The sequence below is a fragment of the Schistosoma haematobium genome, chromosome 1, assembly GCF_000699445.3.
Source record: "Schistosoma haematobium chromosome 1, whole genome shotgun sequence".
Lineage (NCBI taxonomy): Eukaryota > Metazoa > Platyhelminthes > Trematoda > Strigeidida > Schistosomatidae > Schistosoma > Schistosoma haematobium.
In genome coordinates, this window is record NC_067196.1 from 2042977 (window position 1) to 2057074 (window position 14098).

At 33.8% G+C, this 14098-nt stretch overlaps 1 protein-coding gene across 3 annotated transcripts in view; it reads left to right on the top strand.

Annotated features, from left to right (window-relative positions):
* The window catches only part of MS3_00002458 (uncharacterized protein), a gene marked incomplete at its 5' end in the record, with an annotated part of 72000 nt that overhangs the window by 9163 nt on the left and 48739 nt on the right, over positions 1–14098 (top strand). For 2 of the 3 annotated variants that reach the window (XM_051210060.1, XM_051210059.1), the window contains one exon: positions 10964–11026. Coding sequence is in view for 2 of the 3 variants with exons in the window: in XM_051210059.1 (XP_051072899.1) it covers positions 10964–11026 (63 nt within the window). Of the gene's footprint in view, positions 1–2702; positions 4123–10963; positions 11027–14098 lie in introns of those variants that run through there. The other variant, XM_012943919.2, reaches the window with a different exon arrangement.

Here is a 14098-nt window from a genome sequence, read left to right on the forward strand (position 1 = left end):
GCAGTTTCATGATTTTCTCAATGTGTGTCCTATCCTCTCCCAACATCTTTTCCTAATTTACTCGTCAGCTGGAAGTTGGTTTGTTCTCTCCCATTGTAGGCTGTTGATGATTGTATCCGGCCAATGGATGTTGAGTATCCTCCGTAGACAACTGTTTATAAATACTTGTACCTTTTTGATGATGGTTGTAGTAGTTCTCATAGTTTCAGCTCCGTACAGTAGGACTCTCTTGACGTTCGTATTGAAGTCTTTGATATTGGTTGGTAGTTGTTTTTTGTTCCATATGTTCTTCAGTTGTAAGAATGCTAGTCTTAATTTACCAATACCTCGCCTTTACGTCTGCATCGGATCCTCCTAGTTCAACCTTATTCATATAGGGTGATTAATTTGATATGTCTACACAAAACTAGTAGTATTAATGTCATATATATTGATTCAAACTATGTCTGCTTGACAAACTACCGCAATTTATCGCTGTATATTTACCAATTAAAATTCATATTTATTACCAAGTCCCGCACCAAAACAGCTCTTATCACCGATTTGAATAAAGCTAAGACTTTGTTTTAGTTTACAACAAACTTGTTTAACATTCGACTTACGCGACTAGTGTGGCAATAAAATGAATAGACGGTTAGGAAAACAAGTATGGGATTACTTATATTCATTTGTTGGTGTGCTCAATATTTATGATTGATTAAACCGAATTATTCTTTCTTCAGTTCATTTTTTTCAACAGCCATGATTGTGTTAGGTCAGCATAGTGACTTGACAGCTTACATCGACTATTGAATGACTTTAGTTTCGAAGTCAATGTATTAGTCAATTTGGTAGTGTAAGAGTGTGCTGGAACAAACCTAGGAAATAAACAAATTAAGATATGGCATCAGTTCATCAATTCCTTGACTGTTGAACTAAGGTGCGTAGGTGCAGATTACCTGGTTGGAGTCCGCACGATTATTATGACCACTAGTTGGAAAGACTGGGTGATGTGCCTCAGAATCAGTCGCAACGGAGCTCATGCATTCAATCTTTGTTTGTCGTTATACTCTGAATCTTAACATATACTTTTTATTCTACAAATTTATTCGTTTTTCTCAAATCACATTGTCAATGATTAATCTTCCCTGCTATCTATGATACTGTTACTACTTATACTACTCTGGTATTTGTTTTGATCTCATTGTGCTGATCTACTGTGGAAACTTGAACTGATTCGTACACATGCTAGGTTCTACGCTGCTTATCATTGACTGAATGGTTGGATAACTTAATACCAATACATAAATCAAACCTAATATAGTATATTTTTGGTTTAACATTGTACTTTTTCGAGTTCTGAAGGATTTGAATTGACATTTGAATAGTCGCAATTCAATTTGTCAAACCAAATAACTACTGTTCTACATGTGTACGCTTCAAATAAATTTTACTTAACTAAAAATAGACCTATGCGGAATTGGAAACTTTAGTTTTTTCTTTTAGTAGCTTCATAGATTTGGTATAAATTTTTCTGTTGGCATATATTGTCAATCTCAGATTAAATTTGTAGGATTTTGTTTAGCTTCATAGATCTACAAATATCCTTCCAAACTCTATAAATCTGAACATAGTTTTAGTAATGATGCCATTTCATGGTGAAAAAATTAACAATCGTCCCACAATAAATATAATATTGGATGCCTACTCAGTGATCGTGATAGTTACATATTTGCTTAGAGACCGACCTGTGAAAGTCTTAGAATCGCTGGTGGGGACTACGAAGGTTTCCAAAGATACTTCAACCGGGATCAATCTGTCCTAAATGTATTCTATTGATTAAACCTATCTTCTTTAAACTCTCCCAACTAAATATAGTATACCTTTGATTTACAAATATACCTATTCAATAGTTTAATAATTGAATTCATAAGTGAGTTGAAGCTAAACCACCATGGAAAACATGGAAGCACTGAATGGCTGTTTCGCCCTAGTGTGGGACTCCTCAGCAGTGCGCATCCACGATCCTGCCTCGTGAGATTCGAATCCAGGACCTATCAGTCTCACGCGCTAGTACTTAACCACTAGACCACTGAGCTGGCCGGCATCTAACGGTGTTAACATCTAACTTCAACCAATCCATGAATTCAACTATTGAAATACTATAATATCCACAAAACCCCTTCTTTGATTATATTCAATAGTTGTCAGGGATTTTAAAGTTCAGTTAAAAGAGGACTCCCAATCGAACCAATGTTGGATACACACACTACTGATGTTCTTCAAATCATGTTAAATAAATTAAACTACCTATATTATCTTAAGTAGTATATTTAGTATGTTCAGAAATTTTTCATATAAATTACTTTGTTCTTGAAATTTAATTGGTTTATCTTATTCATGTTATCCGTGTACTTCAAAATGATAGGCTATCTTTCATCCAAGTGTGTATGTTTGTCTACCCATCTACTACTATGTAGTAGAATTGTGTTCCAGACAATAAAATCTATTTTCATATGGAACAATGATGGTTAGGCTAATGTGTATCTACTTGACTTCCCCCCGAATCTTCTTTTCATACGGATATGAATACCGTTGTTTATAAATAAATGTAGGTTTTCTATCAAAAAGAAAAGATACTACCGACAGGAATTGTGTATTATATTTAACTTGATAGATTCTCTAATAATTAATTTATTCTTATGTAAACCAATTATCAAATTATGTTCAATCCAGATTTATATCCAACAATAACACCTATAAATGATAAATCTAGATTACAAACCGAATTTACTGTAGAACCTATGAATATACTTCCATATAATATTACTTCTAATCCATCAGTATTTACTAAAAAATGGCGTATTTTTTTTGCACGACGTTTAAGTCATAATATGAGCACTACAAAATCATTAGTCAATATAGATTATCCATTATCAATTATGAATCGATTTAATCATAATGATTCTATTGAAAAGAATAAATCAAAACATTTCATAGAAATGAAACCACAACAAATTCATCGTAAACATCAACCAGAACAACAACAACAAACACATCGTTATTCAACATTATCTTCTGATTCATTATATATGATAAATAGACCAACTATTCAATCACCATCTACTCCATCATCTTATCCTGAATCAAATGATTTATCTAATCATTTTGTTCTATTATATTGTGAACGTATTTTAATATTTTTTAGTTATATATTTTTATTTATCACATTACCATTCTCATTAATATTTTGTTTATATGTTATAAGACATTATGAAAGAGCGGTAATATTTCGTTTAGGTCGTTTAATATTAAATGATCCAATTGGTCCAGGTTTATTATTTATTATACCTTGTTTAGATGTTGTACAACGTGTTGATTTACGTACATTTACATTTGATGTATTCACACAAGATGTATTAACTAAAGATTCTGTAACTGTTGCTGTTGAAGCTGTTGTTTATTATCGTATATTTGATCCAATTTTATCTGTTGTTAATGTTAAAAATGCTTATTATTCTACACGTTTATTAGCTCAAACTACATTACGTAATGTATTAGGTACAATAGATATGTGTGCATTATTAACAGAACGTGAACATATAGCTGAATTAATGCAAGAAACATTAGATTCATCAACTGATATATGGGGTATGAAAGTTGAACGTGTTGAAATTAAAGATGTACGTTTACCATTACAATTACAACGTTCTATGGCAGCTGAAGCTGAAGCAACACGTGAAGCAAAAGCTAAAATTATTTTAGCATTAGGTGAAAAAGAAGCATCAACTTTATTAAAATCAGCTGCATTAGAAATAAATAATTGTCCTATTGCATTACAATTACGTTATTTACATACATTAAATTGTATAACTAATGGTAAACAATCAACTATTATATTTCCTATACCAATTGAATTCATTCCATTAGTAAAAAACTAATTATCCTTACTTATTTTAGACATCATTATAACAGATTTGTATAATCAGTGATTATTACAATCATAATCATTATATTGTATTATGGATTGAACCAATGGAATTGTGTGTGTGTGTGTGTATAGGTATACATCTATCAACTTGATTTGTGTTGAAGACTCTAAGATTGTTTATGTTGAAAATTAATAAATTAAATGGTCAAATATTTTGTTTTGTTTTTTATGCTGTCAAGATATTTTGTTTATTTATTGTAAGTGTGTTCAATGATTCGAACCCTGTTTTGTTTAGTTCGGTTTAGGAAACAAGATTATATTATTCTATTTCATACAATTGGAATACGTGAATCTATTCTAGGTTTATCAATTTAGGTATAGAGTTAGAAGTTCTTTATGCTTAACCTATGTAATTACATTGGTATTTATCGTCTATTCTGTTTTAAGAGTTTTGTGTATATGCAGTGAGTCAGTCTCTCCCAAATGCCCTGGTACGGCCGAGAGTGAAGAAAGTAAGCTCTCCCTTGAAAAATGCTCTCACATGCCTTCTTGCGGCATTACTGTTGTTTACGAAACTGATAGGACAAAAAGCAAATGTCCGGTGCTTTAACCGGGTTGGTGGATACGGAGGATACACCTAGGGGAGTTGGAAAACCCTGATTCCAAACCATTGGTATACATGGTCCCCAGTATTCCTATAGAACCGACTATCGTGGGACTGCATCTCCTGACGTCGCTCCACTGGATGAGACTTTTAGGTCGAAGGCTTCGCGTGTGGCCCCTTAAGAACACCATCTGTTTCGGTTTAGGCACCCGGATAGTGTTCCAGGCTTCACACAAATCGAATGATTTATGTGGTGCATATCTATTTGTTACCTCCTTGTACCAATGTTTATATATTTAAATAAAATAATAGTATGTGAGTCAATCAATCGGGGAGTGAGTTACAAGCTAATTTCCTCCTGTCATCCATAATATTTCATTATGTTTATTTTGTGTTTGAATTATGTATATGAATATGTTATTCTTTTGTATAGAAAGCTCATTCATCTGGCTAGCAGCGGTCTTATTTTTAATTTGTAATGATTCAGTGAAATTAAGTCAATAATACAGTCTTATGAGTAGCTATCATTTAGCTACATCCTTTTATCGTTGTACATCTATCAATTATCATTTTACCGAATAATTTCATATTATCAACTCACTTAAAAATACCACCTTCATGACACCGACTTTTCTTTTTAGTTCACATGTCATTAATCAATAGGGACATTCTATGTTATAAGTACATTTATTGTACATGTTATGAAACTGTAATCAATTGAGTATATTTTGAAGATTTCATTCAGTTAGATACAGTAAGAATAATATCATTTATAGAATATAAAATGAATTCATTCTATTTTATGGTATCTTAGCAACTATAAACTACTCAAAATTATAGAGAGTAGTATAATTATGAACAAAAGTTTAAGATATTGTTTAGATGAACATTCGAAATAGAACCAAAAAACCTATGAAACATGAAATGTATCTATAAATTTATATTTACCTGCGTTAGAAATCATATTGGAAGGACACAGAAAAACTCGGCCTGTAGCTCTTCTAGAGTTACTACCGGTCCCAAGGAGGAGTGTGTGGCATGAGGTTGGCAACCCTATGCCGTAGAAACAAAATCTTGCTAAAAAAGTGCCGACCAGACACAGAGAATTTTGTACTAGGTTTCTTGAACAGATTTCTAGGAACCTGTTTCATAGTTTATAAATTATTCATTAATGCAACTGTCAGGCATCTTTTAGCTAGTGGGCATAAAGTGAATAGAAGTAATCTATTTGAAATAATTGACAGTCAACGTAAAATCTCACTCCGTTTTAAAGAGGCATTCATCAAAGGTTTCCTGGCTGACTTATGTATACAGAATGAAAGTCTGCTTAGTCTTTCTCTATCATAATAACTGAATGTTAATCAGATGATCCTCATTATTTTTCAACCCCATATTTTTATCATCTAGTTTATATCTTTTACATAATCATATTGATGTTCACATGTTAATTTGACTACACTTACGTAATCTTCATGTATCTTCATTATGACAATTACTAACTACAGATTTATTTGTTTTATTCTACGTCATTGCTTTCTAACATTATAATACGCGTCAATCCTAACTAGTTTTAATGATATATTTTGTCATGTTCTCATTATGATATTCGGTCCCGCTTCGAGTATCCATCCATTTCAACATCACCATCCAAACCTTTTTTTAAATTATGTTGATAACTGTGATTTCAAGATGTTTAGAGTTGATGAGAAACCGTGAAATAGGATGGATTCATTTTATTCTCGAAACCTTGTCCTTGCATTGTTTACAGTTTAATAACTTCATAATCTATCTTTAAGTTTAACAAATAGATTCTAATAGATTTATATAGGTTTAACATATCACTACTATAGAGGTACTCATACATTAAAATTAGATTAAATATCCATCGATCAAGGATTAGACATACGAGACAGGCGTTTTTCAGTAATCCATCATTATCAATATTTCTGTACTACAGGAGGTCAGTCGTACCTTATATAGTTGATTGTTGTCTATAAAGCTGAGTGACGCCGAGGTTTGTATCACACAGGGAGTATAACGTTGTTTAAGATTACAGGAATGCCTTACATCGACACAAATACCTATGGTTGACAAGTAATGAATTAGACTTAGAATACATATTGTGAATTTTATAGCAAATTATGATTAAAGTACATTTAAAAAAGTGATATGCTATTATCTGCCTTACTAAATAATTCAATATTTTATAAGCAGACTTTATCTGTCCATGTATAAATATGTATTATAGGCAATCGTTATTATGATAAGAATTCTGTTCATTTCTTCACTCTAATCTAATGTTTATATTGGAATTTTATGTACACAAGTTTTTTTGTGGGTAGAATGGAGGTAGGAAAATTCTGTTTTGTGAATTGATTAACCCATAGAACCATATCAGTCCAACTTATTACAATAGTATTATCGTATTATCATAGTTTTATCTAGATAGTATTTCATGTAGTTTTCCTCTGGTTTGAGTTGACGCGGATATTTCCCAAGTCCTATAGAAAACTGTAACTGACTGGTTGCATAATCCATGTCAGTCAGTCAGCTACAACATAGAATCAGGTACATATGTGCATCGGTTCAGGTTGCCATACCTCATTAGTACAACAAGATGAACACACCGTACTCCATGTAAAAAAACAACATAATATCTATCGCTTTTTATTCACATGAATTACGACTCGATAACTTATCGGTATCATATTGATCGCGAAATTTGAAGTACATAATTCGATCGAATAGGGAATCTCATGTTTGAACACACCTGAAAAACTCTCTAAAATAAGATGATGAAGTTGAGCTGTTTTTATAGGCAATATTTTTTGCAATCCTCTCTTTCCATTGTGAAAAGTTGGCATCTCTGTAGATCCTGGTTGTTTGATGGAAATACAACGTAGTATAGTTGATTGTACGATTACTCCCTCATACCTTATGTTTGTTGCTTTTAGTTTTAGTGTTGTCCCAACTAACCTGCCTAGAGTGTTAGTGTGGTATATACTATTTTGGTTGACAGATATAATTAGTATGTAACAGTAATCGGAAGTGGAATATCTGCTAGCAAAAGATTGAGAAAATTAAATTGAAGAGATCAGGAAATGAAACAGAGAGCAATTACAGTAACAACAGAACTGAAAAAATCATGAAACATGTAAAGTAAAACTGAAGGAAGATGTGCAAATGGTTTATTCAATGTGTGGTTTTTATATTTTACGAAGGCATCGTGTAACTTTGAGTTAAACAATAAACTGGTTTACCACACCCGAATTCTCGTTCACTACAGTAATACTTAAAGAAACACGTATTCTGGCCAATATTTCACGCTTATGCCATCACAACAGGCAAGTCTGACCACTTCGTCAAGTTAATAGCTACGTTTGAGTATTCGGTAATGTTTGACTTTCGTTGGTTCATTAATTTATATATCACGTAATTATTTAAAGGATTTTCTGTAAGGATTGTTTTTCCGGTCTATTGATATTAGTATGGAGATTCACTTTTCAATTCATTGACTGAAGCCTATCTGTGACTGCATAGATTTGTACCTTGATGGATGGTGTTAGTTGGTGTTCGAATAATTTGAAGGATAAAGGCAACCAAACTAAGAGATAGCATCAATTTAATGAGGTCATTAATTGTTGTTCTGAACTATGTTGATTGGTGCAGACTACCTAGTTGGTGTTTATGCGATAACAGCAATTAGTAGCTAAAGACTTTGGGCGGAACGACTCACAGTCGTTCACAATGACTAATTTACATCCTCTTGATTTTGAATTCTAGTATTCTTTCACCCATATCTTTTCTTTCTGTCTCAGTTTTGCTCTTTGTCATTGTTACTATGTTATTTCAAAGTCATTTCATTCATTTTCATTTGATGTTATTGGTGTATATTTAGAGTTAATTCATAACTATGTCATATTCTACATTGATAATGACTTAACTTTAATGATGATGTTTTGAAGTTGCTAGTATTTTCTTTTCTTATTTCACTTGTTTGTCATTTATTCATCTATTTGAACATACAAATATTGGTACAAAGGGACACCGAATACATATGCGTCACACAAGTCACTTGGTTTGTGTGTGGGCTACCATACTTCCCGGGTGCCCAGACCAAAGCAGGTAGTTTTCTTATAGGGTCACATCCGGAGACTTCGACCTAAAGGTCTGATGCACAAGGCAGTGAAGCAACGTAAGGAGATGCAATCCCATGGTAGCCACTGACCAATAATCGATTCATACGCCTTTTATTCCGTCAGGATCCTAGACCCATCCCATGTGCACCATTGGCTTTGAATCAGAGTTTTCCGACTCCTCTAGGTGGATCCTCCATATCCACCAATCCGGACATTCGCTTTTCGACCTCTCAATTTCGTAGACAACAGTAATGCCGCGAGAAGTCAGTGAGTAGGACTTCTCTGGTAGTGGCTGTATATCCATGACCATGTAAGAGCGTTTCGAGAGAGAGAGCAAAATCTCCCCACCCTCGACCGTACTATGGCATTCGGGGGCAAGAAATGACTATCATAAGTCATCCAGAATTATAAACACATATATTCTTAGCTTAAATTTCTATTCCTCTAAGGAATAGTTGCTCACTTTATTTGAATTTGTCAATCTAATTTCCGTTTGTTGGTTAAAATTATAATAAAAAAAACCAGCTATGTCTAGTAATAAATTGTACTTGATTTACATTAAACTCTTCTTTTCGATTAGTTTATGGTAGCCTACATAAATCTTAGATTTATTATTATTTGTAGCAATGATATTGATCAAGTTTAGAGAATTGACCATTAAACTACTTGATTCAAATGTATTTTACTTAATGCTTAATTTAAGTGATTTGATTGAAAGCTTTAAGATGTTAGTTTTGTGTTTTTCTGATATTTATTATCGTCAGAAGCATTAAGTTTTATTAGATGAGACCTAATATGAATTATATTCCAATAGTTATACAAATAGTCAGTCAGTTACAACGTAGTACCAGGCATCTATATAAATCGGTCCAAGTTGCCACACCTAATTAACACAACAAGATGAACATAAAATTCATAGAGGTAGTTACTTCAATGGTATATAAAAAAAAGATTGTGTATGAGGATATAATACAGGAAGAAAGAATTAGTTGGTAGAAAGAAAGGTATAAAACAATTCAAATCTCACAGTTTAGGGGAGGACAAAGAATACATACACCCTCTCTTTTAAGTGGCCACGTGCATGCAACCACTGTCACAGAAGTTCTACTCAATGCTTTCTCTTAGCCGGGGCATTGTTTGCAAAATTGAGAGGACGAAAAGCGAATGTCTTGTGCTTGAACCGCGTTGGTGGATACGGAGGATCCATCTAGAGGAGTCGGAAAACCCTGATTTTAAATCAGTGGTGTACATAGTCTCCAGGATCCTGAAGGAACATATGGCGTATGAACCAATCGTTAGTCTCCAGCTGCCATGGGACTGTATCTCCTCATGTTGCTCTACTGCCTTGTGAATTAGACCTTTAGGTCAAAGGCTCCGAGTGTGGCCCCCCAAGAAATCCACCTGTTTTGGTTTGAGCATCCGGGAAGTGTTCCAGCTCTCACACGAATAGAATGGTTTATATGGTGCATACCTGTTTGGTGCCCCCTTGTACCAATATTTATGTGTTAAAATAAATCATTTGTAATTGTCACGCTATATCGATACAGTGGACTAAAATTATCAAAGTAGATTCCAGAGTAGTATAAGTAGTAACAGTATTGACATTAGTGAAAATCATTAGGAATATAAAATATGATTAAAGAAAAACAAATGAATTTGCTGAAGAAAAAGTGTGATATAAAGTTGAAACTCAAAATCTTAAGGATGACATAATGTGAATTCATCCGGATCACTATGACCGATTCTGATCCATGTCACTCGGTCGTTATGATTTTGTCGCAGGCACCAAACTCTTTTCACTTGAACGCTACTTGTACATGAAATAACAATGGTTAATCAAGAAGTTATATTTTGTTGAAGAATTTCCAAAAATATCCTTCTTCATAGTTGCTAAAAACCCAGAAACTTCAGGATACTTTGTATCCAATCAATATTGAATAGAATCTTCGCAAAAGCGTATAGAAAATATCTTAGTTTTGATTGGTTATTCAACTCAATACTTAACATAGTTCCAGATATTTCCAGTAGTCTAAGATAGTATATACCTCTATAAATCCCTTCAATTTTCTTTATATAAACTAACATTGAAGTAAAGCTTTCATTCATAATCTACAGTTGATGTGTATAAGTATTTCAGAATAGTCTAAGAAGACTATGTAGAAGGTATATAATTGTAATAAGACTAATCACATTCAATGAAGCAAAAGATTCTTTAATCCATCAAACTAATTTATTATTTTACAAAAGAAAATGTACACAGTAATTTCCTTTTTTTGTGTTTTTTGTTTTTCTGTATTTTCTCTCTTCTAGATATTTTGAATTAAAATTGGCCAGTTTACCTATATCTAATAAGAAGTTTCAATTGTATTCAAGGTGAAAATGTTTTATTATTGTTATTGTTATTATTCTGTTTACTTTTATTTAAACACATAAACATTGGTATAAAGAGGTACTAAATAGATATGTGACATATAAAGCATTTCATTTGTATATGGGTTATTTTACTGCTCGGGTGTTCAAACTGAAGAAGGTGATTTCCTTGGGGAGGGGTCACATCTGAAACCTTCGACCTAACGATCTAATCTACAATGTAATGGAACAACATCAGGAGATGCAGTCCCATGGTAGCCGATGACCAACGATTCGATACACGTGTTCATGTGTATGATCGATTTGGAATGAGGGTTTTCCAACTTCCCTAGATGGACTCTCGTTGTCCACCGATCCGGTTAAAGCACCGGACATTCGCTTTTCGTCCTCTCAATTTTGTAAACAACATCTTCGCCACAACAAGACAGTAAATAAGACTTCCCTTGTAGTGTCTGTATACGTGTGGTCATATGAGAGCATTTCGAGAAAAAGAGCGGACTCTCCCCTGTACCCCAAGGTATTAGAGGGTGTTTTTGTTCGAGGTTTTATGCTGGGGTTTTTTGTAAAGTTTATTTATTTACAAATAAATAGATAATTTTCCACTACCTAACAGAAACATTAAAAGAATACACCATCAATCGGTTTATGATCTCAATCAAAAATTTAATAATCTTCACAACCCTATACTGATAATTACCATGTGCTCGCTAGCGACCAACTTCGTCAGTGAATTCTCGGGGTTCTAGTGAGCTAATCCGTGTCGGATAGAGACAGGTATCTAACTCAGTACAATGGAAGATGGTCGCGCAATTTCGGGGATTGGTTGGAGTCAGATATTAACGCCGTTTAATGCTGTCTCAGTGGTCTAGTAGGTTAAGCGTTTGCGCGCGAGACGGGATCTCCTGAATTCAGATCCCGATAGCGGGATCGTGGATATACACTGATGAGGAGTCACACAATAGGATGAAACGGCCATTCAGTGCTTCTAGGTTTTCCGTAGTGGTTTAGCTTTAATTGACTGATGAATTCAACTATAAAATTACCTCTATTCTGTTTTGTTGTAAGCTGTATGGTGATATCATATCAAGCAATGGCGTTACGCATGGTTTCTAAAAAAAAACTTCAATCAAGGAGAGTCTATCTGTCATGCAATTATACCATTTTATAATATGATTATCCTTTTGAGAATCAGTATTGTACTAAATTAGAATTAGCGTTCATCGTTATCACTTGATATGATTAATCAATGTGGATCCTATGATCTTTCTTTATCCCACATATACTATTTAATTTATTGAATACCGTCTTAAGCTTTGACCAATAATATTCCTCAATTAGGAAGATCAATCTACAATTTAAGATTGAAATTATCTTAACGCCCTATTTATCAGGATATAGTTCCCCATATTCATTTAGCTTATAGCTAATAAAACAAGGTTAACAATACAACATGCATATAACTTTACTGGATAGTTCAATTCACAACTGAAATAACTATGATCACATAAAAAGATACAATATTAACATAAATACTCATTAGGTAGGTAGGTAAGTAGGTATATGACAACTAAATCATTGATCTATAATTAATAAACAATAACTTAAGGAAAGTAAAACAGAACGATAGTGAATGTATCGTCTAGGATGATATAAAGTGCTACATTTCTGTCGTCTAATAATAATTGTACACTGAAAAATATATAGACAATAATCATTCGCGAAAAAAAGAAACAACTCAAAAAATTGTACTTTTATCATATTTACCTAAATATAGGAGATGCATTATAGATATTATTAATAAGAGTGATATTTTATTGACATAAATGAAAATTTGTTTAAATTAAGATCATGAACCGATCAATGTTGGATTATCATAGTTAACCTGGAAGCACTGGACAACTGTTTCTTACCAGTATGAGACTCTTCAGTAGTGCACATCTATGATCCCACTTGCGGGACTCGAACCTACGACCTTCGGTTTCGTGCGCGGACGCTTGACATCTAGAACACTGAGCCAGCACTCAGCGGTGTTAATGTCGAATGAAAGACCATCTTCGATTGTCTTCAGTGGGTAACTGTCTCACATTCGACACGGTTCAACTTCACTAGTCATGGCTTTTCACTGGAACTCTGAGAATTACCCCTCGAAGCTATTCGCTAGTGAGCACATAATGTATTCGATTACCTGTAACTCAACTAGTAATCGATTATAGATCTATTTGCTTGGCTTGAACCAATTCAATTCATATGAGAGTCAACAGTATGCAAAGTGAAGTATGTGAATCAAGGTTCATACCTGCAAGCGAATGGTTGAGGTTTGAGTATTTTAATCAAAAAAAGCCATCGCTCAATTAATCATTTCATAAATTTGTATACAAAGCCGTGTTAACTAATACAATGAACTGAATAAGTAATGGTAGTTTAATGATTGAAACACTTGTTTTTGAACAGTTTAACTATTTCACCAAGAGGAATGGATAAATTCATGCCCTGGTACGGCCGAGAGTATGCAGAGTCCGCTCTCCTTCTCGAAATGCTCTCACATGGCCACTCGTATATGGCCTCTGCCAGGCAAGTCCTACTCACTGCCTTCTCGTGGCGGGGATGTTGTTTACGAAAATGGGAGGCCGAAAAGTGAATGTACGGCGCTTTAACCGGATTCCAAACCAATGGTGCACATGGGCTCCAGTATCCTGCGGGAACAAATGGCATATGAACCAATTGTTGGTCACCGGCTGCTATGGGACTGCATCTCCTTACGATGCTCCACTGCCTTGTGGAACAGACCTTCAGGTCGAAGGCTCCAGGTGTGGTCCACCAAGAAAACCACCTGTTTCGGTCTGGGTACCCGTGCAGTATCATAGCCCTCACATATATCGAATGAGATTTGTGTGGCGCATATGTATTTGGTGCCTCCTTGTACCAATATCTATGTGTTAAAATAAATAAATATAAAAATTATCTTCCAAATATTCAACAAATGTGAATAAACTGATATAGTTAAGAAAAAAATAAAAGGTTTTTTCCTGCTAAATGAAGCCTGTATTAATTAAAATAATATAGACATGGAATGCA